This window comes from Eptatretus burgeri, chromosome 16 (genome assembly GCF_056783735.1).
Source record: "Eptatretus burgeri isolate ZD-2024b chromosome 16, Ebu_testis_v1, whole genome shotgun sequence".
In the NCBI taxonomy this organism is placed as follows: Eukaryota; Metazoa; Chordata; class Myxini; order Myxiniformes; family Myxinidae; genus Eptatretus; species Eptatretus burgeri.
The window spans coordinates 41945868-41973120 of NC_140976.1; the positions used below are offsets into that span (position 1 = coordinate 41945868).

At 45.0% G+C, this 27253-nt stretch overlaps 1 protein-coding gene across 1 annotated transcript in view; it reads right to left on the bottom strand.

Annotated features, from left to right (window-relative positions):
* The window catches only part of LOC147010950 (gamma-aminobutyric acid receptor subunit gamma-2-like), a 101894-nt gene extending 74662 nt beyond the window's left edge, over nucleotides 1-27232 (bottom strand). Inside the window, exons 1-3 of the mRNA XM_085860340.1 lie at nucleotides 26716-27232; nucleotides 8603-8751; nucleotides 5661-5728 (exon numbers count right to left, since the gene is read on the bottom strand). Coding sequence (XP_085716466.1) covers nucleotides 5661-5728; nucleotides 8603-8751; nucleotides 26716-26813 — 315 coding nt within the window. The 5' untranslated portion in view covers nucleotides 26814-27232. The remainder of the gene's footprint in view (nucleotides 1-5660; nucleotides 5729-8602; nucleotides 8752-26715) is intronic.
* Between the last annotated feature and the right edge of the window lie 21 nt (nucleotides 27233-27253).

Below are 27253 nucleotides of genomic sequence, written 5' to 3' on the forward strand. Positions count from 1 at the left end.
TCTTTGCCTTTAACAATGTACTCAACAGTTGATTAAATGCAGCACTGGCATTTTGCTTCCGCTTTTTGAATGTTTTTCTCAATGACCAGTTTTTGTCTTGCTGTGGTCAGACAAACTGAGTTGCACAAGAGACAAGAAAGCCAGCACATTGTGTGTGTGTGTGTGTGTGTGTGCGCAAGTGTAAAAATTCCTCGGAAGTCAGACATGCATGGCATACAAGAGGGCTAGCAAGCGGTTCGGATCATAGCGCCATTCTTTGTTTGTAATATGTCGATAGCCCCATATCTTTCATCCCTTATTTAGCTGTCAAGCGATATGTTACATTCCAAAAGCTCTATTTCTCCTTCCCCAATCCCTTACTACAAATTAGCCAAAACAAATACTGACAACAGCCTTATGAGCTGTATAATCTGGGTTTAATTTCTCACCTGACTATGAACTCTTGTCCAAATAGTTTGTAAACAGGGATTTGCATAAATGAGACACTCGCACATACTTTTTTTAAGAAGCATGTTCGAGCAGTACAGTATACCTGTCTTGGGGAGATTTTTGGGGGGGGGGGGAAGGGGTGGGAGAGTAGAGGCTGGAGTCCTTATACACAAGAAGCAGCAACTTGCAATTTGATGCCATTTTGTTGTATCCACTGTGTGGCACAATGAACTTTTGCCCATTGTGCGTGAAGCATAATGTGTCAGTTTTCTAATGAAGCTGTCTCTGCGCCAGAAAGGAAGATTATATTCCTTAATGCATTTCTTCATTCTTCCAACACATCAGGATAACCATATACAATGAGATAGGATTGATTTAACCTTAAAACATATCACAGAAAATGTGGCAAAATTAAGTGTAACGACCGAGTAAAGATTCACACCAATGAGTGTCCAATTTGAGGTGCACAGAGTGTGTGAGTACAAGAAACACATCCTAGTGACAGAATGCAGTAATTTGAAAGAAGTGGAAGGAGTAAAGTGAAAGAAGTGGAGGCAGAGGAGAGAATTAGAAAATATAACAATTGTGAGTGAAAAAAAAACAACAAAAAAAAACAAGAGAAAGAGCTTGAGATTTATCGACTGATTGTAATGCTCTGCCTGAAGGGAGGTCTTTGCCTGCCTAATCAGTTTATTCGCAAAGTTGATACCAGGTGGTTTGCCAATGTCTTCTCAGCAGTAGTTTAGGCAGAAATTTGTAATTTGTTCATGGTGCTGGTGATAGCTCGCCAACTCTTCGTGAAGGACACCGTGGGATCTAACATCCACCAACTAATGATGGCACAAACAATGATGAATCACCCTGCCTGTGAAACTCAAGGATGCCAGTTTGCAGCTGGGTCGAGATTCAAACTCAGGTTAAACCAATTTTAACTGCAAAACTCAGGCCAATTAGAATAAATAAACAAAATTACGTGACATACACACACACACACACACACACACACACAAGTGACGTGTTTACTTATAAGCATTTTTGTAAGGATGTTAAAATTATGTTATTCATACGTTATAAATTTTTTGGGATGTTTCCATGGTGACTCATGCCTTTTTACAAGTTATACCAAATTGCCAACAAAAAATTGGATTACAGCACCACACATAAATGTACACACACGGGAATACAACTTACCAGGGACAGAAACAACCCCGAAGTCAGTTTCCATCTATGTCGACTAACTTTACTTTCCCAAATACATTTTGAAACACTTTTCTGATTGATTGGTGCATCCAATGGCATAGATCCTGTCATTTTAAAAAGAATGAGGAGCTATCGACTATCGTGTGCTAATTCAATGAACGATCAATGGAAACAAAATGGCGCCCACGGCCTACTTGACCAGAAATTTTTGGGGCGAGTCATGTCGCTACTCCTGTATATAGGGACTCTAGTGGAGGCTATTTGGGTGCTTCTTCTTCTTCTTCTTCTTCTTCTTGTACACAATATCGTTCACCTACCTGCGGGTTTAGATTGAACGAGTGAAGAACTTTGATGTCTTGTGTCATTTGGAGATGGATATTTTACAATTTGTATGGTTGTTTTAGCATATTATGATTTCAAGTACCATTTCCATTTGAATATGTATTATTAATTTTTACTTAACTTTACATTTTCCTTTTAATTGTTTTTCCTGTTTTACTCGTTATGTTTTATTTGGCGAAACATTTTCAAACCAAATTCAGCAAATTGCTAATGGGTTTTGTACTGTATGGGCGTAGCCCGGGTCGCGGTTGGTGGTGGTCATGTGGTTGGGGCTTCATATGTCACGACTCGCCCACTGGGGGCTTGTAGTGCGAGTAGCATCAGAAGCAGCATGTATGGTCATTAGCAGTGGCCTGTGGGTCGTGTGATTGTAGAGTGCATCGAGTACGTAATAAAGCGGAGTTACGGGCACCGTACGCTCACACTCCCGCTCGTGGCAATAAAGCAGGGTTGTATTGTTCCCTCGCTCGTGTCTGCCTTCGCGCACCTCTACCACGACATAACAGTTTGGCGACGAGTCTGTTTCGGATCGACGTGTGCAGAGTGCCTGGGTCGCGACGGTATTGACTTGGAGTCTTTGGCCGGGGCGATTGGATCGCTGGAACGGGAAACTCAGCGCAACTCGCGCGGTTCGAGTTCGACGCCTGGCGAGGGTCCCAGGGAAGCGCATCGCGAGTTTTGCGCGGCCGCATGCACAGTCTTCGGTGCGGGTCGAGTCCTGCAGCCAGACGTCTCGCTGGCGTCTGCGAGTCACGTTGAGTGAACGACGGCCGCGCTCGGACTTCGTTTTATTTCTGCTTTGCAAGCCTCGGGAATGGTTTCTGCAATGCCACGGCTAAAGGACGAGGACATTAAGTTCAACTCAGACGCGGCGTCGGCTGTCGCACAAGCTCTGAGGAATGTCCGGGGTCTCGATGGTCGGTGCGCAGCAGATGATCCGGAGGTCAGCGCGATGTTCCAAGCGCATACAGCCGCACGCACGGTCTTCGGTGCGGGTCGTGATCGAGCTTTGCAATGCAGTCAGTCGGACGGCGGTCTGAGCACTCGGGGACGTCTACGGTGTGTGTGCCGAGAGTCAGTGCCCATCATAACGGTCATGGATGGCGGTGTGCGAAGCGACCCCTACGTCCCGGGTCGAGACCTACTGCCGGTACGGTGTTTTGTGCATGGCGTACACTTTTACGCCCCGGGTCGAGTCTTGCAACCTGGGCATAGCGGTCCCGGCGACCCGGAGCAGGAGATGCTGCCAATGTTGAACCTGTTTTCAATTGGTCCGAAGGTGACAAGACCAATGACAGTGGAGGTCGAGATGATCGGGGCACCGATCGTGTTTCGAGTTGAGTCCGTTCGTGCACTTCCCGGTCTACGTCTTTTTATGGCTACCCTCGCATTGCACACGTATACCGGTGAAGCGCTGCCGGCGGTTGGCAGGGCACACGTCTTGGTCGCCCATCAAGGTCAGCGGGTTGCACTCTCGCGGTTCGTGTGCGAGGGGAGGGGCTTGAGGTTCCTGTTTCGGAGTTCGTACCTCCAGGTGCACCTGTGCCTGCTTCGAGACCCGAGGGCGAGGTTCTGGCGGCAGGAGCTGCGACGATGCAACATGGGCTGCCGTTCATTGCTTCCGGCGACGACGATATACGGGTCTGGAGCAACGGGGGCCATGCCAGCGGCGATGGTCTCTCGCGCTCCCGCTGCGCTCATGATACAGTGCACACCCGTGTCGTGCAGGCGATTTCAGCGGGGGTTTGGAGCGAGCCGGTCACGTTCAAGAAGTTCGCGGAACGCGACCATCGACGGTGTCCTCTGTGACATTTGGATGGGGACCGGTGAGCAAGTCTTCGCAACGTCGTGACATCCAAGAGGCGTACACACGATGTGATTCATAAATTGCTGATTGTTGTATGTTTGATTCTCACTGCGCAAGTGATGCGATTTAGCATTGTTAAAGCAAATGCCGACAGTCCGTGTGTGAGCATGATATGTTTGGTTGGGATCAATCAATGGGATGACCGATGTGATCGATGTGATGTGAAGAGCTTGCGGGCGATCGTGGCGAATAAAGAGGTCTTTCCGATCTCCAGCTGCGGGGGCAGTTCACGGTTCGCTACCCTGTCATGTGTGGGGATTATACTGGGAGAACGCACTGTACATGATGGGGAGGTTGCATTGGAGCAGACAATGTTTTTGTTGTTGTATGACACTGATACGTCTCCAGGCTACACTGATCATCCGTGTGGACGTGCATGGTTTTCTCGATTGGGTTGGATGCGCGGTTTTGGTGTGGGACTCAGACGTCGGCTCAGAGCCGGGGCTGGTTCGCTGTTCAGCGTCACCCCCACCCCTGATTTCGCCAAGGTCAGACGTGCCTGGCGCCCTGGAGCGCAAACCTCTGTTCTCGCCAAGGTCAGCCACAGTGGCGCCGCGGGGCTTGCAGGCTCGGGGTGTTTACCTGATTCGGTCGTGTCTGAGGGAGATGTGCCAGCTTTGTCGACCGGGGTCGTTTGATGGAGCTTGTTGGCCAGGGGCGCGGGAAGTCATCGCGACCTCGCCGGAAGGCATGTAAGCATAAGCCGCCTGGGGGCGCTTTTGCTGCGTCGTGATGCTGTGCTTCCCAACTTGCTTCTTTATATCTTTAACACGGCCAGGGTTTTGGGTTCTGCAGCTATCATTGGGTTCGTCGTACAACTCAGTACTCGAGCACCTGTCCACTGCATTTTGGGATTCAGCTCGGAAGGATGAATGATGTGCCAGGTTAACACAGCGGCATTGAGATGTCATTTTATTCCTCTTTGCTTGTTTATGTCATGGTTGTTTGTTTTCTTTTTTTTTCACCAGTTGTTTCTTTTGTATCATGGTGCCAGTGCGTTTGCTAAATGCCATTTTTGGCGCTGGTTGCTTTCTGTGTTGTAGTGCCTATGATTTTTGCTTGATGTCATTTTGTTCCGCTTTGTTTTTATGCCGATTTTGCTTATCAGTATAAGGGTCATGTTATACTCATGTTTTAGTGGGGAGGAGTGTACTGTATGGGCGTAGCCCGGGTCGCGGTTGGTGGTGGTCATGTGGTTTGGGCTTCATATGTCACGACTCGCCCACTGGGGGGCTTGTAGTGCGAGTAGCATCAGAAGCAGCATGTACGGTCATTAGCAGTGGCCTGTGGGTCGTGTGCTTGTAAAGTGCATCGAGTACGTAATAAAGCGGAGTTACGGACACCGTACGCTCACACTCCCGCTCGTGGCAATAAAGCAGGGTTGTGCTGTTCCCTCGCTCGTGTCTGCCTTAGCGCACCTCTACCACGACATAACAGGTTTCTCCACCCAGCCTAAACCCTGAGCATGATGTGTACATTCTCGAGTTAAAAGTACTTTGTGAACAAGTGACATGGGTGGTATAGCTGTGCAATGCAAAAGCGAGCCCAAGACAGTTCATATACATATATATATATATATATATATATATATATATATATATATATACATATATATATATATATATATATATATATATGTATATGAATACAATTGTTCATATGAAAAGGCAAAAATAATGGGTGGTCAACGAAGAAAAAAAAATAAATTTAGAGCTGAACTGCTTTATGAAGGTACAAATGTGAACAAAAGGTTTATCTCACTAATTTAACTCACAAGATTTGATTACAAGGCTAACAACATTGTGCTCACTATAAAACTCACCATGTTGATTGAGGATACAGGTCCGATGCTGTTCACATAAATATCAGTTTCAACGACTGTAGCACGCCCTGAAAAGACAAAAGTGAAATGATAACACCTTACCCTGACACCTTTATAGAACACCTTACCCTGCACAGTCTTGATAAAAAGGACATGGGAAGTCTTTTAAACTCTTGCATTGCGTTTTAGAGCACGATCTACATTTTATTTGTTGTTGTTGTTCGTGAACCTTGTGTATACAGGTGTGATGGTAACCACACAGAGCTATGCACCATCATTTTTGTCAAAATGCAGAATCTCAGTTATTCTGCTCTCAGGGCATGAATATATTTTACAAGTACTGCTAAACGGAAGGTTTTTTAGAGTGACAAAATGGCGATTTGTGTTCTACAGTGTTGATGTATAAAATTTCAATTGAAATAAAATAAAGGTTTTAAAGGTCGTATGAAAAAAAATCTAAACTTTACTGCCGTCTTTTATACCAGCTTATTTAACACATTACATTAGTTCTTCAAGCCTGTTTTTTGTGTCCTTTATGACATCCTTAAAATCACTCAATTCCTGTTTGGAATTGGTTTGACTGCCAGACAGAATAAATAAATAACCCTGTGGGGGACTAATGGCTATTTCACCAACATGCAGGGTAAAAATGAGGGATTGGGGGAAGGGGCCATGGTCCCATTCTTGAAGTGGTACAGTCATGGGCAGCACAACTTAAGTTAACGGCATGGTCCTTAAGTTTCATGAAGAGTTTGGTCTGCATCTGGCCGTCAATATCCGAGAAGATTTTAAAATAAATTACCTGAATTTGAGGTGGAACCTGCCACCCCCTTTTTCAGCCTCTTATAGGGGGCGGATCCGGATGCAGAGCACAACCCCATGAGATCTTGCTGTCCTGATGCATCATACCAAATTTGGTGGATAATTGGTCAGGTAGTTTTTGAGAAGTTTTAGTCAAATGTTAACGTACGACATAAGGCTGGACACCGTGACCCACTCCCTGAGCTTATGTCAAAGAAATAACCTAAAAAAATGATCTCATTGCCCTCTGCACACGTGTGATCGAGACGAATTTGGAGCGAAAGTACTGAAAAACTACAGGTTCATTTTCCAATTTGTGTTCAAAATATAACATTCAACTGAAATCAAGTTGTTCCTCGATCATAAACTGACATTTGTACACACAGACAGACAGACAGTAAACCAATTGCTTAACCCCACTTTTCACTTCACGTGCATGGGGTAATGAGATACCACAAATGTTATTCTAATGATGCTTAAAAGTAAACATAATGTGAGTAAGAGAGAGAGACAGAGACAGAGACAGAGACAGAGACAGAGACAGAGACAGAGACAGAGACAGAGACAGAGACAGAGAGAGAGACAGAGACACAGAGAGAGAGACAGAGACACAGAGAGAGAGACAGAGACACAGAGAGAGAGACAGAGACACAGAGAGAGAGACAGAGACACAGAGAGAGAGACAGAGACACAGAGAGAGAGAGACAGAGACACAGAGAGAGAGACAGAGACAGAGACAGAGACAGAGACAGAGACAGAGACAGAGAACTTCAGAAAGGAAATATGCACCTGTTTCCACAAGAAAAGGCCATGTGATGTTTAAATTTTTTTTTGATCGTCTTTGTGTGCAATTGCATAAGGCCTGTCACAGCTAATTGAGAGCCACCCTGTTCCAATGCTTGTATTTAAATAACAGTAAATAAACACAAATATGAGGAAACTAACCTTCTTGAAACCCTCACAGTCAGTTAGAGCATTGAAAAATCTATTTAAAAAATGTATACTTTAATGACTGTCAGATGTCAGGATCCTAAGATTCATGTACGTTAAATGCTATCAGCTGAAAAAGCAGTCATATTTCCAGTTTCATTTTTACATTTTCAGATGTTGTTTAATGTATCTGATATTCGTCATTGGAACTTGGTTTTGAAAAGTTTATTTCAACAGAAAGAGTGAACTTTCCTTTCCAGAACATGTTACAGTTTGGAAATCGATCAAAAATTGGCTGAGTGGCATGTGATAGAGTGAAATTTATCCTAGTTTCACTTTGAATGCCTCTTCAGGGATGAAAAAAATAAAAGTGCCTGTGCTGTTCTGTGAAGTGTGCTGAAAGTGGCTGAGATGAGGCTCATTTTACCAACAATAATCATATTATCTAAATTTACAAACATTATAGACATATTTTGATTAAATACCGCTCACTGACCACGCGTTTTGAAATTTCAAATTTGTCCGCCATTACGCGACAATCAATATTATACACAATACAATTTTACCTGAATCATTGAATTTGAAATCTCTTACCCCAAATGATACATTTTTGTCATGACCTTCTTTGCAGGAAAAATACAGGTTTGCCTCAATCTCCCTCAAAAGTTAAAGGGAGATATTTTTTCTTGTCCGCCATTTTAGCGACGATTATGGAATTCTGGAATTATTGCTGAAATATTGGGGTGAGTGAATGTTTTAAGTATTTGGAAATTAAAATAGATAAAATAGATGAATCAGACTGACTTCACAAGTCTATGAGCAATAATGCACAAATATTTATCTAAACCATTTGGAGGGAAGAAAATTAAATTTTTTATTCATGTCCATTGAGAAATATTAAAAATTGCCAAAATTTGATACTATCGTGTCATGACATCCTGGCCTAACAAGTGGAACGGATTGTCATAGTAAGTGTCCATGATATTTAAATGTTTATCAGTCTGGTTCCTTTCCTGAGTTGTGTTTGTCTGAATTGATAAACTGTTTTTTGCCTTGTGTTCCATATATGCTCCAGTTTATGGAATAGTTAATGATTTGATAATTTCATGAAGTTCATTTTTGGTCAGTTTTGGAATGAAGTGGCTCCCACTTCGCTGCGACAGGCCATAAATCACACTTGCCAAGTACGGAACACCTGATTGGATACTCACTGCCAATTCCTGGTCGAAGCTTGTTGTCGTATTTTGCGAGTAGGTCGTCCAAGATCTGCGTGACGTCGTTCTCAATGACCTTTGGCATGTGTGCCCAGGCCTGAGCATTACTGGCACCATCACCCGAGCTTCCCTTCACGTTTCCTTGCCTGTTATTAGACACAACATGGAGGTTGAGGTATTGTCAAACTAGACGCAATGCAACGTCAGGACGTCGACCGATATGCTTCTGCCCACATTATAACATCTTTATACATACCTGTATCAAACATGATTTAAATCTCTTGAGCCGATCTCAAGCATCACATTTTACCTGACATGACGCATGACCTTTTAATGCTGAAATCTAATCAGTTCATCTTTGCATCATAATATACACTTTCACCAAGTTTGGTCAAAATCCCATTACTGGTTCATAAGTTAGCATGCTAAACAGAATTTTTACCAAACAGGACATCTGGCCTTTGACCTCTTCATCCCATATTCTAATCAGTTTATCTTTACATCATTATACACACTTGAAGCAAGTTTGACTTTGATCCCTTCAGCTGTTCTTAAGTTATCGGGATAATGAAAAGCTACGATGGAGGCACGGACAACCCGGAAATATTGTTACGAATTTGGAAGCCTTGTGCACACAGACAGACAGCAACTCCCCGCAGTTCAGTTATTTCAATAAGTATGTGTTTATAGTCAGGGTCCCATCCCCGATGTCTAATGGGAATTTCGTGTGTGCGGAGTTATTTTATACATCAACAACAACAACAACAACAACAACAACGGCACCGTCCCTCAACCCAGTCACCATTTCCCACCTGTTTTTGGCTGAAGGCATGGGCGGAGCCTCAATCGCCTCAGATCGAGGTTCCACTCCGAGAAAGGGCATGGAACGTTTCCTCCAGCCAATGAGCGAAGGGCGAGCACCGCACACGTGCCCCAGTCAATGGGAGGCCAGCGTTCCAAAAGCTACTACGGAGCCTCTTCATGGGGCGGGCCTCCGAGACGCCTCGACACCCCCCCCCCCCCCGAGACGCACCGTCCAATCGGGAGGCGAGTGGCAAAAGAAGGGAAAAAAAAATCTCTGCGACCTCAAGAGATGCTCGGAGACGTGGTTGGCAAAGAAAAAAAATAGACGAGAGGACTGCAGACAGTAGTGGTCGTGGTTCGAGCGGTCTGTGGTCCTTTGTGGTGGCTCACTGTGGTGGTCGTGGTTCAAGCGGTCATGGTGGATCGGTCTCGTTCGTGGGCCGTGGACTTCGGTTTGTGGGTTCGAGTCCCACCATGGTGGTTTGGAGTCGGTGTGACCGCACGAGGCGGGAAGGTACCTGTCGCCAGACTCTACCGACTAAAGACCCACGGGGTCCATTTTCTTTTGGGTGTGCGTGTGTGGATGTCAGTGGGCCCCGTATGCAAGTAGAATTGTTAAATGCCTTGTACATTGTGAATTACATTTCTTATTCGTGATAACTCTGCTCTGTGTCTCCCCTCCCCGATTATTGTTTATAAATAAACCCCCGTGTTAAATATTCCAGCTCGTTTTCCGTGTTTTCTTTCATTGGCCTTGCATGGTTCGGGCTTGAGAAATAGTAAGGCCGTTGGTGCCGTAAGTTGTCATTGGGACCGGCGTGGCTCTCGTAACTCCGCTCGGTTACGCAGGATCCGAGTCGGTACCTGCGACTCGGTTCAGACAGAGTAGGCCGAGGGTGTGATTTCCCTGGTAATTTGATGACGTGAGTACTGAGGTATATTGAAATTTGGCTATTGACCCTACCCCACGCCGTCAGAGATTTGGCGATCACGGTCCTTTAAGTCGCCCGTCGACTCCGGAGTTATCCGGGCTGACGACCTATTTAATTCCGGGTGTTCGGTGGGAGACGGTTCTACTGCTCCACATAGTGGTCGTTTATCGCCACCAAACACCAGCCCACAACAATATAATGCCTCCGCAGACTTGATCAGCGAAGGCATAAAAATAATAATAAATGTTGAAACATTGTCAAATCTCCTCTTCCCTTCATTTTTTCAATCAACTTTCTATTCCACCCTGACCACCTCAACTGTACATATTGTTACGGTTGTGGAAATTCGCATTACACCATAAAGTGTCCTCAGGTGAGATATATCGGTAAGTTCATGTGTAGTTAGCCAAACCCGTTGTATCGAGGGAATATGTGCGATTCATCCGGGCTGCGACGCTTTGAGTTTGCCATTTTTCTTTCTCTATTGTTATTTTGGACCATTAAGCCGCTAACAACGCAAACAGCCACTACCTTTACGTTCACAACTACATCCCGCAAACATCGCTTCACCGCCATTCCCAAACGACACCCGCCAACCACCAAACCACCACAGCAAACCCCCCACCACCTTCGCCTATCTCCTAAAACCATCGACCACACCACCAGTCAACACCAAATGTCGTGCTGTCCAGGGCCCGTTCGGCGATTGATGCCGAACGTGTCGAGCCGCGAGTATGAATGCGTTCCTCTCACGGAAAAATTCGGATCAGGAAGGCTTCACACCCCCTTTTTCTCTGTCCAATGGGCGAGCGTCAGGCGGTATGGCCCCGCCTCCAAGCGCGATGAACGTGGATTCTTTACGAGAGGAATTCGGATCAAAAGAGGTTCACGCCCCCTTTTTGCCACACCAATGACCGAACAGAGGGTGGCGTGGCCACGCCTCCAATCGCATTTTGGATCCTGAAATTTGCATATCGGCTCCTCCTGCAGCCAATAAAGACGCCAGCACAAGGCGACTCGCACGGTTCAGTTGCAGGCGGCTGGTCGGGGCGAGTGAAGAGTTCGAGTTTGAGTCGAGTGAATACGGCGGTCGGCATTGAGGTTGCGGTCTGGGGGTCGCTCTCTCGTCACGGGGTCCAAGCCAGCCAGCCAGCCATTCCCCTCTCACTGAGCATCAGCAATTCCCCCCCCCCCCATCCGCACTGAGATAGTGCCGGGGGGCCCCGTTCCTCCCCCACCCTAAATGTGGTGCCAAACAAACTGCTTGCACGGAGCATGCCGGAGAGGGCTCGCCGACCACGCCAGGGGCACGGAGTCGGGGCGCAGCGGCGCGGACATTGCGGCTTGCCCGCCATCGCGTCACGAGGACGCGGGTAAGACCTTCTCGGTCTCATGAACCTGGCCGTTCCTCCAGGTTCCACACACTTTTGGTCCACAGACCTGTCTTCCTCCTTGCCTGTAAGGGTGGCTTTCTTTCCTTTGCTTTTTGGAATGAGTAATGTGGCGCCGAGTCCCGACAAGTAGAACTGTATAAGTGTTGTAAATAATTGCCCTTTTATTCGGTCGTATTGCTTTTGTCTTGACTGTTATTTGTTGCATTTTGTCTTGACTGTAATATACGTGCCTTCCGTGTTTCCGTAATAAATGTGCATTGCTTGTTGAACTGTTTCCCGCTTTGCTTCGTCTCCTTCCTTTTATTGAATCTCCATCTTGCTGTGAATCACCTGTGTAAGGGATTGATAGTGGGTTTAAAACGCCCGGTAAATAATTGGAACCGTCGAGGTCGACGATAACTCCACTCGGTTATTTCTGTAGCACGGAACTAGCCGCTTAAGCGGTTCGTGTCCGGAGTCGACCTGTGACGTGGTACAACTTCTCGGTACGTGACTCGCGCGAGTACTTAGGTAGATTGACCATTTGGCGATCGGACCCTATTTTGCGCGGGTAGAATGCGGACTGAGTTGTGGTGAGGTTAAACCCCCACCCGTGACTGGCTCCGGGCGGTAGTTCCCGGAGGGTCATGACTGAATTGTCTGTCCGGTGGGCGACGTGTCGCGATTCGAGTTACGTGACCGATCGCACGCCGGCGGGCACGAATTCGCAACAATATAATATTTTCATGGTCACACAGAGGTGTGTGTGTGTGTGTGTGTGTGTGTGTGTGTGTGTGTGTGTGTGTGTGTGTGTGTGTGTGTGTGTGTGTGTGTGTGTGTGTGTGTGTGTGTGTCTCTTCACAGGATCAAAATATGTGTGGGCTCTGCCGCTCTCTCCGATTGGCCCTTCAAAAAAAAAAACAACAAAAAAAAAAAACGAAGAAGCTAAAAGCGATAATTAAAGTTTGACTTTTTGCTTCTTTCCCTTCACATTTAAAGAGCACATTCTTAATGCTAATACAGTCAGACTAGCCAGGGATGCGTTCCTGAAAAGTGTGACAAATACCGAAACGAAAAGGGTCCCCACACATTTCTTATGAAACTCGAAAGTTCATAGAACACAATACCACGTGCAGTGTTCGAGTATATACAGTACATCAATTTAAGTAAAATAACGATTTTGAAAATTGTTAAAAAAAAAAAAATTCCAGAAATTTTGCGCCATTGAAGTAGTCTTATACACCACCCGATTTAACATGTCCAAGTACTGCTAAACGGATGGGTTTGAAAGTGCAAACAAGACGATTTGTGTTCTACAATGTTTAAGTATATAAATGAATCAAGTCCAGAACTCATGGCCATTGACGCAGCATCTATTACACCACCTGATCTAACATGTTATATTAGTTATTCGCACCTGTTGTATGCAACCTTTATAACGTCCATAAAAACAGCAAGTTTCCGCTTGGAATGATTTTCTTCAATTCTGTACGACTGCAAGGCGGGCAGATAGAGTAAAAATATTGTTGCGGTTCTGCGAGGCCGGCGCTCTCCCGAGGCTGTGGCATACAACATATAGCAATCCCGAGGCAATTATTTCATTAGTATTGATTTTAGATCGCCCTTTCTTTATGTCTAGTGGGTTTATAGGACAAAATGTGTTGTGAGGGCTTTTAGGTCTTTATTTCTATCCTTTATTTTATTTACTTTGCTGCACACACGATCTCTTCACACACACACATACCCGCATCGTAACAAAAGATAGCTCATTAGCATATGCTGCCAAAATCTTTCAAACTTCGCACCATTCTGGAACCATCACCGTACTCGAACCACAATGTTACACTAATCCTATAACTATCACAACACCTTTATAAAAATCCCTACATCAATTCAAGCTCACTTACCTCAACATAACTGCTGCAACACTTCAACCACCTCACCGCTACAATGATTCAATCAACTCACACAACCGCTACGAACACCACAACCACAGTCACCACCAAGGACGCCCACCACTGTCCTTTGAAGATATCGGGGAACAATGGACGCTACATACCATTAAAGATGCTTGTGTTTGGAAAGTTCTGGTGTGTAACCCGAAGCGCACTTGGTGGATTGGTGGGGTGCGTGAAAAGGAAGAATTGATTCGATTTTGGTGAAGATCCAGATACGAGAATTTTATAACTGATTCTTCACCATTGAGAGGGCCAGCATGATCGATATTATAAAAGGAGCCATGTCTGTCTGTCTTTGTTGTGTTATAACTTGAGACAGGATTAACGGATATCGATAAATCGAACTGCGATGGATTCAGGGAACTCCCGGGAAGGTTTGTGATGAAATATTTTTTTCCATGGGTACATGGGCACATGTGGCGAAACTGCAAACGCCAACTTGTGACACTGGTTATTCCCACACTCCCAGGAATCCTTTTTCTTCTTACCCTATTGATTAGCCATCACAGCAAAGATTGGTATTTCCATCAGCAAAGCGATGGGTCTTGTTGTCTAGTATTTCTAAAAGTTGTGGACAAGTTATGACAAAACAAGGAGGATGAGTTGGGCAAGTGACAAGAACAAGCAGATTCGATTTTGGTTCAGGTCTAGATCCAGATCCAACCTATTATAGTGGAAGAAAAAGCAAACTGCTCAATCTGGCAGAGGTGTGCGCTCTACTAAGTGCCATCCTAGTTCAGAATGAGGTCATGTAACAAGGGAAGGCACCAAGAGTCAACCACAACAGTGGACTAAAGTGACATATAAACCAAACCATGTTGGAAAGACAGATTATCCCACCCATGATGGTCATTAATGAGCCAGCTAGGGGGTGTTTTTTTTTTTTAAACCAGCAATCCAATGATGGCATAGCAGTTCTCCTGAAACCAAGTGGATTTCCTGAAGATTAGAATACAAGTCTGTAATACTGCTGCCTTCACAGCTGGATTTGAACTCACAACCTCAGGGATACCAGTCAAGTGTTATCACCAAGAAGCCACCACGAGTTGCATCTGAGTGCTTCTAAAGACAGATATCTTCTGGGTACACACCAATCGGATAGATTCTTCCCGAGTACCCCAATAAACTTCTGAAAGGAAGCAAACTATTTGTAATAAATTATTGCTTATCCATATCAGTGCAGGGAATCCTACATCCTGCCATGTGGTTGAGCCTCAGGGACAATAAATTTCCTTCCAACAGAAAGTTTGGAGACCCTGTAGTCATCTCACATTATTGCATCCTCCACTACATCTGCCTTACACCTTTCTCAAGCACCAATAGGGTGTACACATTCATTTACCAACTCGTTCACATTATTTTTATTTCCACAAATCCTAGCCTTTGGCTCAATTCAACATACTTGAGCTTTTCTCTTTCACCTGTTAAATTAGCTTCTTGAGCTTCGTTTTTCTTTTTCTTCCAATCTCACTCATTCTTCTCTACAGGTCACTCACCACTATTCTCATCTATTCTTCTTTTGCAAACATTGTTCTTTTGCAAACCTTGTTAATCTTTATTTCCATGTATGCCTATTCTGTACTACTTCAGTGTTGGGAGTGTTAACCATTAATCCTCCGTCGTTTCATTAATTCACGTGTTTCATCAGAAAAAAAAAGTCAAATTGCCGTGATGAATTAAAGTATCTGGATCTCTTCTTTATATTTACCCACTACATGAGAAACAAAATGTAAAACAAGATCAAATCAGAGAGTTCATAGAACACACTACCCCACTCTGTCTTGAAAAACAAGATAGGTGGGGTCTACGAACGGCAAATTTGATTGGTAGTGATGACATAAAATGCCGTAATATTGTTACGAATCTGGAAGCTTACTGCACACAACAGCCAGAGTCCCTATAGATCAGTTATATCGGTAAGTATGTGTCTCTAGTTAGAATCCATCCCCTGTGTCTAATGGGAATTAAGTGTACGTGCGCTGTGGGTGATTTTATAAATCTTCACTTTCACACGCCAACACTCTGCTCGCAGCATTCTTCGCACACTCGCCAGCAAGCACGCAGAGTCCAACATAGGCATGGCGTCCCTCTTTGGCCAATCGGCAAGGAGCGGGTGTCTCACCCGCCCCGTTTCCGACTCAGAACCATCGCCATTACGCACGTGGGAGAAGATGAGGAGGTGGGCAGAGCCACAAACGCCTCCGATTGGGACTGCGCCCAGAAGGGTGGGAGTTGCCCCGCCTACCGTGGGCATGTCCAATGGAGGACGGCCAGGGATTCGCGCGATGGGTCTGACCAATGAGGAGGCGAGTGACCAGGAAAAGAAGCCCCTCCCTCCTGAGGAGAAAGAGTGGTTGTCTAGACCAGCGTTGGAGAGACGGGTGCTTGTGGCAGGAGCGTTCGCCAGACGGAGATCATGGCGTTTTACCGAGCACCCAGTCATCGTGTGCGAGAAATTTCTGGTGGGAGAGGACATTTTCAACCTGGCATCCAAAGCCAGTGAGTGGTTGTCGACGAGGGCTCTGCAGACGGTCGCGGTCGTGGATTTTGGGTCGTGGGTTCGAGTCCCACTGTGGTGGTTCGAGTCGGTGTAACCGCACGAGGCGGGACAGGTACCCCGTGTCGGCTCTACTGACTGAAGGCCCATCGGGTCGATTTTCTTTTCGGGTGTGTGCGGACCTGTCTTGTCAAGTAGAATTGTTAAGTGCTTTCGCTTGTACATGACTGCATTTCTTATAGTCGGATAACTCTGCTCTTCTGTGTTCGCCTCCCTGCCTATTGGAAATAAATATCCATTTTGTTGCATGTATCAGCTCGTTTCTGTGCTTCTTTCATTGGTTTAGCACGAAGCGTGTTGAGAAATTGGGAAGCGGCAAATTGTGCATTTGGTCCAGCGCAGCTCTGGTAACTCCGCTCAGTTACACCGGATCCGAGCTGTTACCTGCGACTTGGATCAGACAGAGTCGGCCGAGGGTGTGGTTTCCCCGGTAGTTGGACGGCGTGAGTACTAAGGTAAATTGGAGTTAGACAAGTGGACCCTACCTCATGCCGTCAAAATATTGGCGACCACGGTCCTGTAAGGGACCCATGCCTTTTGGAGTTCTCTGAGAAGCACGATCTAGATTCCGGGTGTTCGGTAGAGCCGACTACTGCTCCACCTAGCGGTCGTGCTCGCCGCCGACACATGGCCCCACAACAATATTTTGCCCAATTACAGCACTGCAAAATGGAAGATTTTTGAAAGTGTCAAAAAGGTGATTTGTGTTCCACAGTGTTCAGGTATGTATAATTCAATCAAAATAAAATCGAATTTTTAAAGATCGTAGGAATTTTTTTTCTTCGAGTTTCCTGCCATTATTGCAGTCTTTTACACCACCTTGTTTAACACGTCACATTCGTTTTATGTGACATCCTTAAAAAGAGTAACATTCCTGTTTGGAATGATTTTCAATGTTTTTGGACTGCCAGATTGGCAGAGCAAAAAAAATTATCTCGCTCCTCTGCGCATGGGCGATCGGAACGAATTCAGAGTCAAAGTATGGTAAAACTGATGACCGTTTTTACAGCCATTTTTCCCTGCTGTGCTGGGGTTGGGCTTTTTCTTGAGGCAATGTTTTTTTATGGCCGGATGCCCTTCCTGACGCCAACCCTGGTTGCCTCTTACGACACACAGGGATATGGTACACCTATTCTTACCGGGGCATACACCGGGACCAGTACACTGGTACTCATTTCGCCGACCTCGGAAGGATGACAGGCTGAGTCAACCCCCTGGTGTATTAATTCAGTGGCCCAACGGGGCTTGAACTCAGGACCCTGGGATCCCAAGCCACCACCCTAACCACTAAGCCAACACCAGGCTTAAAGTATGGTAAAACTGCAGGTTCGTTTCCAAATTCATGTTGAAAATATAACATTAAATTGAAATCAAGATGATCCTCAATCATAAACTGACGTTTGCAGACAGGACAGACAGACAGATGGATAGAAGTGAACCAACTGCTTGACCCCACTTTTCGCTTCATGTGCGTGGGGTAACTAGAATGGCCCTCGGTAAAGCACATACCTCTACCAGGCTGAACAGTTTACGTTTTGTATCTTGCTGATAGGCCAGTTTTTAACCTGCATCTTCACTTTAACCAAAACCTAATCGGCTTTTTCTTGGTACTTACCCAACTCATCCATCAATTGGTCATATTCTGTCCACAGCTTTTTGAAATATTGTGCTACATATCATTTTTGGTCCCATATCTCAATGGTGAAGAAACACTTTAAAATGCTTGTATCCTGAACCAAATCTTCACCAAAATCTCACCATTTCATCCTTGTCATACACCCAACATGTCCACCAAGTTTCGTCCGAATCTATCCATAACCTCGATCCACCTTTGGTGGCAGAGATAATAACCAACATTTTTTTTTGTTGTTGTTAATGAAGCAAAGGTGATAGACCTCGGCTGAGATGGGAAGATTGTGTGAGGAGGGATGTCAGCTAGGTGGGGGTGGCAGAAGAATAGAGAGAGTTGGCTGAAGACAGAGGGAGGTGGAGGAGTATTGTACAAAAGGCAGGGCAGCAGCAGCTTGGTACCATTAGTTATTTTGGCCTCACGAATCTACTAATTCATTTGGCCTCACCGCATATAATGGTGAATGAGGAAGAAGATTGAGCCATGGCCTATGACCAGCAGTTCACATAACTGGTACTCAGGTACTCATGCACGGTTAAAAAAAAACAAAAAAAAAACTAAATGCATACTTCAAAGATGCTCAAAAAGCTCAAAAGCATACCAGCACAACAGAGGCTTTTGATGGAAGGTTTTCTCATCTAGAGTAGATAAGATTCTTCCATGATTTCAAAATTTTAATGTACAAAATGAAGTTTATAAATTAGAACACAATTTATAAGCTATATTGTAAGTTTACAACTTTCAAGATTACATTAAAAAAAAGAAGATCCAAGGAGAACGTGCGAGTGAAGAGGAAGAGAAGGCTCAGGAGCGACCAGAACAAAAAAAAAAAAACAAAGAAAAAAAGTGTCGTCAAAAATGAACTTTCTGAGACCACTTACAGAGGAGTAAGATACAAACAAAGCTGAGAGGTGCATTAAAAATCGGAGTGGCGATTGGGAAAGACGAGCGCACTCGAAGTTGACATTTTTTTTTTCGTGAGTACCAAACTTTCTGCTGGTACTCATTGGAGAACTTAATTTTTTTTTAAAGTTGTGTGAACCCCTGGCTATGACATGATTTCTCTACATTCCATGCATTGCACCGAGCTGCTTTTATCCAAGCTGTTGCAAAAATCAACACCTTTGTCAACTCACACGATCCTATGTGTGAAGTTTCCTGAAATTCCACCATATATTTGGTCAAATCGAATTAATATCAGTCAATTTATCAAAAACAAGGACAAATGTGTCCAAGAGCCACGTCCTAAAGGTTTTGTCTTCACCAGAAGAAGAACAATAACAAGAAGAGGAAGAAGAATAAAATAAAAAAGAAAAACCAACAACAACAACTTCCGATATTTCGTCATGTGCCTTGACGGAGCCAATAGCGAGACCCGTCCTGGACGATCGGCGTTCATGACGAGAAAATAGTGTATTTACGAAATTACAATACATTAAATGGAATAATCTTTAAATCGTAACGTGAACGTTTCGAAACTTTAAAGCAAATGTCCGAATATATTTAAAAGTTCATGATAGACGCTCTCAAAGGCACCCTCAATGTGAGGATGTGTACATGCGTTTAGTATTTAAGGAGATCCGGATCCTGTATATAAAAGAGCCGAGTCCTAAAGGTTTTGTCTTCACAAGAAGAAGAACAACAACAACAACAACAACAACAAGAAGCAGAAGAAGAAGCAGAAGAAGAAGCAGAAGAAGAAGAAGAAGAAGAAGAAGAAGAAGAAGAAGAAGAATGCCGAGCTCTCTGAGAGCCACGTCTCGCAAGCGAGACGCGGCTAATAACTTTCTTAGTAAAGGGATAAGCATTTCTTACAACACAGTACAATATTACAATTTTCTCGATTCACAAAAATGGATATTTACATCTTCACAACAACATATCTACCAGTTGATTAAATAATTCAGACTTGTAAAGTGTAGCACTTGATTAAAAAGGCTGTGTTTTAAAGTTAGTACCTAATGACAGGGCTGGTAGGATAACTTAGAGGTATGTGCACTTGCCTTTGAGTGGTCTCGCCTGGGTTCAAATGTCGACTAAACTTGCGGGTGGCTAAGAAATAACTGACATTTTAAATTCAGGTAAAATTCCATATTAGCATTGCTAATTTATTTCCATATTCTATTCCAGATTATAAATGATCACTGGAAGATTTACCAACATGGATAAATGAACAAGCATCAAAATAGCAAGGATACTGGACAATAATTCAGACTCAGAGACTTCAAAAGAATTTGCAATGTTAGAAAAAGTCCTTCCAGCAACACAAATACTCTCAAATGCCAAAAGGTTTCATGAAACTGCTGGTACACAAGCCTCGCCTCCTCCAGGACGACCCAGAAGCATCCATATGCCAAACAGTATTGAAGTTGTGCGTGTACATGTTCAGCGGTGTGTACACCGGTGGGCGAGAACACTGTCACAGGCATCAACTAGAGGGGGAGCACTCGGTAGAGTGCAAAACCTCCGCCGCCAATACTGCTAGGTCACTCAAGTGAACCTGATATCCTATTCATTCAATATGACGTCAACAGTGCTCACAGAGTTATAGTTTGCAACTTTCCCTTTCCCTTTTACATACTCAATTCATTCGTCAGAACTAGATTCCTTGAGACAGAAATTGATTTTACGTGGGTATATCCACCTGAAGTTCCAAAATCAGCCGCAATTATAATTTTGGCATGTTTTTTTTTTGTTGGAAATCACTTATAACATGTAGAAATGCAAAAAAAAAAAAAAAAAAAAAAAAAAAAAAAAAAATCGAAATCTTTGTTGAAAAACAATTTGCAAAAATTTTTTTTTTTCTCTAACAATTTTTTTTTTCTGAGGGGAGGGGTTGGAAATCACTTAAAACATGCAGAAATGCAAAAAAAAAGAAATCGAAATTTTGTTGAAAAAAAAAGTTGCAAAACATTTTTTTCCCCAACAATTTTTTTTTGGGGGGGGGGGGTTTGGAAATCACTTAAAACATGTAGAAATGCAAAAAAAAAAAAAAAAAATTCAAATATTTTTCAAATTGGCCGCCATAGCAGCCATATTGGATTTTGGACCAAGTCCAAAATCTAATGGCATGATCCTTGGACCAGACCTACCCCCCCCCCACCAAGTTTCGTCGAAATCCGTCGAGGAGTTTTTCCATAATACTGTTCACAAACAAACAAACAAACAAACAGAAAGGGGTGAAAACAGTAACCTCTATCCATCTTCGATGGCGGAGGTTAAATATCCCTTCAAACGATACTGAAGGATGATTTGTACATGTCTCCGTACAAAATACAGATGGCTCATGAAGTTAGTGATGTTGATAAATGAAGCAGGATAGAATTTTGTGAAACATTACTTCGAATGAGCAAAGGTTTCATGAAACTGCTGGTACACAAGTCGGATCCTAATCATGTCGGATGAAGCTCATTTCCAGCTCTTGTGTTATGTCAAGAAGCAGAGCATCCGATTTTGGGCAGAAGAAAACCCTGAGCAGTTCCACCAATGACCTTTACACAGTGAACGCATCACAGTGTGGTGTGGCATTTCGTGCACATAAATGCACACATGAAAATGGACACCTAAAAAAGGCATGGTTTTCAAGACTTAGGTCGCTGATGCAATCTCCTGAGATTGCAGTTTTTGGAAGATGTGCTAATATTCTCATTTTATGTTGAAAGACTCTTTTTACATGAAATATAACTGTTGTTTTTTTCCCTCTCCTTTTTCTCTCCCTGTCAAGGCTGGGGTACCCCAAGAGGAAGTGTTCTAACCCCCCCCCCCCATCCTATTCCTAATCTTCATCAATGATCTCACCAACTCTGGAAAAATCCTCTATATCTCTTTGCTGATGACTCCATTCTCTGCAACAACATCCCTATCCTTCTGACAGACAGGCACTTCCCTTTTCTCAGATCTTGACAAAAATCATAAACTGGTCAAACACTTGGAATTTGTCTCCTTCAATCCTGAGATCTCTCTCGATCTCGCACACAAGCGCGCGCGCATGCACGCACGCACACCTCAAAGAGGTTCAGTCACTCATACTCTTGGGTCTCACTTTCAGTCATGATCTCTCTTTGGCAAGCCTCATTTCAAAGTTGGCCTCCAAATCCAGATGCCGACTGAACATCCTCCATCGAGCCAAGTCCTTTCTTGGAACACCAGAGCTCCTACCCACCTACAAGGCTTTCATCCGCAACTCAATGGAGTACTGCTCTCCCCTCTGGGTTGGCTCCCCTGCCTCACATCTTGCTCAGCTTGACACCGTGGAAACCAAGGCTTTCAAGATCATTGGGATCTCTCACGATGAAATTGAGTCTATTGGCTTATCACTTCACCAATGCTGACAGGTCGGTGGTCTCAGTCTTCTTCCGCCTCATTTCTGGTCTTGCACCTCTGCCTTCTCCATGTTCTGTCACCCCCCCTCCCTCCACCAGCAACCCCCACCTAATGAAACTGCTTAAATCCAGAATAACTGCTCACCTCCACTCATTTATTACTCTCTTTTTTTCCCCACCTGTGGAACCACCTTCCACACTCTCTTCAATTTCATCCTTCCCTCTCAGTCTTCAAGACAGCTGTTCACCACCATCTCAGGTCATCCCCATCCAAAGCCATGATCTTTTCTACACCTGTTAAATAACCCCCAACCCATCCCAAAATTTTGCTCATGTATCCATCTTGTCTACTCCTTGCCCTACCCCTCATTGTTACCTGCATCCCTTGTTTGTCTGTCTTAGTCAGTCAACCTTCCCCCTTTGCTCTGCTATTGGTATTTCCCCTTTCTCATGCTCTTCCCTTTGTTATGTTGTGTCCGGGTCTGTGCTGTGTCCTCGCTCTGCAACAAGCAGAGTCCATGTATTTAAAAAAAAATGAAAAAAGTCAGGTATTCCTTGCCCACTCTGTTTTAACTGCCACTCTCTGGTGTTTGGCAAGCAGGACAATGGATCGATGTGTGTGCACCGCCCATTGGATGGACATCAAGGTGGCACACGTCTACCAGCACTGGTTTAACCATTCCATCCATCCATTGGGACCATACTCTGTGCAGAGCGTTGGTGCTGCCTAAGAAGTCTCCTGGGTTATTGAGTACAATCCTGGATGGGTTGCCACTCCGACACAGGATAACAGCAAGCTGGCACTCATTCTGCCGACCTCGGAAGGATGACAGGCTGCGTCAACCCCACCTGGAAGTAATTAAACAGCCAAGCGGGATTTGAACTCGGGACCCTATTATCCCAAGCCCACCACTCTAACCATGAAGCCAACACCAGGCATTGCACCCTGAACAAGTTATAAATTCCTGCCACCTCAAGTTGAGTAGCCTGTGACTGAGTGGCAATCTGTCCTCGATTGGTTCTAGTAACAGTAATTAAAAAAATAACACTTCCCATTTACAAGTGAGATGTTTGAGCCATTGGAGGCATGTCATGGCCAATAAGTACAATTACCCTCTACTGTGATGTCATTGGATAATCCAACATGGAAAACAGGAAGGTGAAAGGATTGCTTTTAACAGGGCAACAAGAAAAACTAGAAGGGCACTAGGTAGAACGCATACCTCCATCACGCAATGCCTGATCCAGTCGAACACATCGGGGTCAATAATTTTTTTGAAATATCATGCTATATATCATTTTTGGCTTAGTCTCTCAATGGTGAAGAAACACTTCAAAAAATAAATAATTCTCGTATTCAGATATGGATTTGAATAGTCATAAAAATCTAATCAGTTCGTCATCGTCACACACCCAACTTGTCTACCAAATTTCATCCGCATCCATCCGCAACTTTATGAGACATCCTGCACATTATCAGGCAGACAGGCAGACAGACGTGAAAATAACCTCCTTTCACCTGGAGGTAACTAGAAGAGCACATAGAGCGCATACTTCCGCCAGGCTGAACAGTTTACGTTTTGTAGCCCAGCGATAGGCCAGATCTGAACCAAAATCGAATCAGCTCGTTCCGGTCACGTACTCAACTCACCCATCAAGTTTTGCCATAACCCAGCTACAAGTTTTTGAAATACCGTGCTAATATATAGTTTTTGGCCGTCTCTCAATTATGAAGAATCACTTTTAAAAAGCTTGAAAAACAAATATCCAGATCTTCCCCAAAATTGAATCAATTTGTCGTCACACCCCCAAACCTGTGCACCAAATTTTGTCCGAATCAGTCCATATCTTTTCGAGATATCCTGCTCGAAGACAGACAAACAAATGTGAAAACATAACCTCGGTGCACCTTCGGTGGTGGAGGTAATAAAATAAAAACCTGTGAAAACTGGGAAGAAAATTGTGGAACCGGCATTTTCATATACAATTGCTTTTAACTTGCATTCCAATATTTTGTATCGGATGTTCAGAGCAATACCGTTTGTTTAAAATATATATATTTTTTTAAACAAACACATGTCAGTCTGTTGAACATGATCATACAGGCTTCTTTCCTATTACACTTGAGAAGATGATCACGATACAAGAGGGGAATTGGTCCTGCCTTGTTCTAAAAGAGGACAGGTAGGTCACATCTCCTTGATAAGCACCTTAAAACTTTAATTCATTTTGGATGAGAGGAATGTATTAGCCAATAGGCATGCCGATGGAGTGTGGAGGAAAGAAGAGTGTACGTTAACGGGAATTTGCAAATAACCCCGGAAGCCCACAACCAGGTACGTACATATGGCAAAGAGAGCGAGAGGGGGATACATAAAAAGCAATTTATACGTTGTTGCACTTGCAGGATACAGAGCGCACCCCGGGGTAAGGGCGCATGTTGAAAGCGTGGAATGTAAGTAGATGGACGCACAGGGGGCACGTGAGATGCACAGGGCACACGAGAAAGGAGGAACAAGATGTGAACAGACATGTCGTCGACCGAGAATTAACAGGGTCCAACTACACTTTCTTTAAAGTTTGAGAAAAATGAAATCAAAAATTCAAAGTGGAATTGCCGCTATCTCACAACATTTTATTTTCATATCGTGTGCTACATAACAGGTACATATAAAGGTTACATAAAATAATCTTACTTAGTTTCCTCTGTTGCCCTTCTACATGGACTTCTTCTAAATTTGAATGAAATGTCAGATAGACCCTGTTAATTCTCGGTCGACGATGTGTAGAAAGAGTGCCATATATTATGGATACCTGGCAGAAAGAACGAAAGCAAGGACTAAAACAATGGGCGTTCCTTATGTTAGTCAAAACTCCGTTTGTTGAATGTTTCAGCGATTCCATGGTCGTCACACTTTGCTACACGTGACTGATGGAAGTCAGACCTTTCTCCTGGATGGAGTGATGGTGCCTTGTAATCACACGCAGGTGTGAAAATAAATGCTATACAAGGCGAGCAGCAACGTTGTTGAGAATGTCAAAGCCTGTTTGAATCAAGGTGATGATACTTTACGGAGGTGAATGGACCCAAAATAAATTGTGCTCTTTTACAGGTAATGACCATAACAAAGGAGGTTCATCCACAGTTGTGGAGTTTAGTGGAGGCCTAAGTCAATCTGCGCGTGCACCGAGCTTTCCTCCATGAGTATTTTCAGACATATGGCTCGAGTGAGCCCAAGGGGGAATTGGAGGGGTGTCCCAAGTAAGTCTGCCAGAAGACACCTTATAATAGCCAGGTGGCCAAGGGACACAAAAGTACAGCAGGAATACACTTTATATCTCATTATAACTACAGAGGCCCACACGAAGCTCAGGAACATGCACAACCCCACATGGGAACTGAGAGGCATCCGCCAACTTGTGGTGCCTGGCGCAGAAACGCATGGTGCCAAAGGCACCGGACACCAAGCGGTGAAATGTGCAAGGGACAGGCAGCACCCTTCAACCAAGAGTGGGCACTCAAGAAGACGGCAACCCACAACCAAGAGCGGATGACACAGGAACATGGTGCCCTCCCACACATAATTGTGGACGGCAAAAAGCACACACGACCACACTCACCCTTGGGTGGTCCGTGCAGGGATGCACGATGCCTTGCAGTCAAGAGCAGGTGGCACAGAGAAGCACAGCACCAGATATAGTAGCAAGCTGTACCCCACACCTCATGACAGACAGCAAAATGCCCCTATGCCTCTAGCAAATGTGCAGAGGACAGGTGGAGCCCCTCAACCAAGGGTGGGCAGTGCAGGAACGCGATGCACGCCGGCACTTAAGGGTGTGCGGCAAAAACACACATGACGATGCTCACCCAGGTATGCACAGCACCTCAACGTCAAGGACAGGTAGCACAGAAAATCACATCAACAGATGCAGCAGCACACCTCACCCACACTCAGCAGAACGCAGGTAAGGGGGACACAATGCACTCACAGGTGGCGAAGGTACACATGTTGCCAGGCACAGGAATGTGTGTTATCCTGCGTGCAGGGGTGGGGGGGACTAGTGGCACCATGCACGTGGGGATGGGTGACAAGGGGACATGTGGCACTCCACACTCTGGGCAGGTGGAACAACAGGAACGTGCAACACCTTTCTTGGCATGGTCACCACGACGCCTGGATTTGTGGTGATCGATCAAAAGCACCGGGGGAGTGGGGGGGTGTCGAGGAGGATGCGAGGGGGCGGGGCAAGTGTGGGGGGGGGGATCATCGTTATTTTGTCCCAGCCTCTCCGCGAATGGAGAATTGAAAACGCACACGAAGCAGTCCGCCAGGTGACAGACGCACGCACGCACGCACGATTACAATCACAATCAATAAAACTTACGGTCCTTCGAACGTCACTCCAACGTAAAGTTATGGGTGAACTCATGATGAGAGCCATCAGGTGCATGCGGCTGTGGGGTGCGATGTAATTGGTGTTCCGTGAAATGGAGTGCGTCCGTGCGGAAAAAAAAAAGCAGGCCGAGCCTTACCCGCGTGCCGGAGAAATCATCATCCGCAGTACGAGCGCCAGCACGAACCGTGCCGCGCCGTGAGGAACCATCTTCCCTCCGCTCCCGCCGAGCACCATCACCACCAACCTGTCCCGCTCTCTGCTCCCCCGGCTGTCCGCGCTTACTGGGGCTTTCAGTGAGAACGAGATTCATACGCGTCGTCCCGATCGGCCGAGATCGTGCAGGCTCAGGCGACGCCAACCCGGCAGGCCGCGACGGGAGCTCGGCTTGCGCTCGCTCCGTGATCCGAGAACGGCACACTTGGCCTCGAGGCCCCTCTGGCCTCGTCGAGGTGCCGATTCTTTTACTCCTTCACATCACCCACTATCACCCTCGCCGCATCTTCTTCCTCTTGTCCTTTCTTTTTTTTCTTTCTTCTTCTTCTTCCTCACCAATGGAGCCGGTCTTCACATAGATTCTTCTTCTTCCTCTTCTTTGCGTGTTCCGGTGTGCCGCGTGATGCAAATCTCTGGACTTGCTCCGCAGAAGGGCGGGGCTTCCGTCGCCCATAAAATTC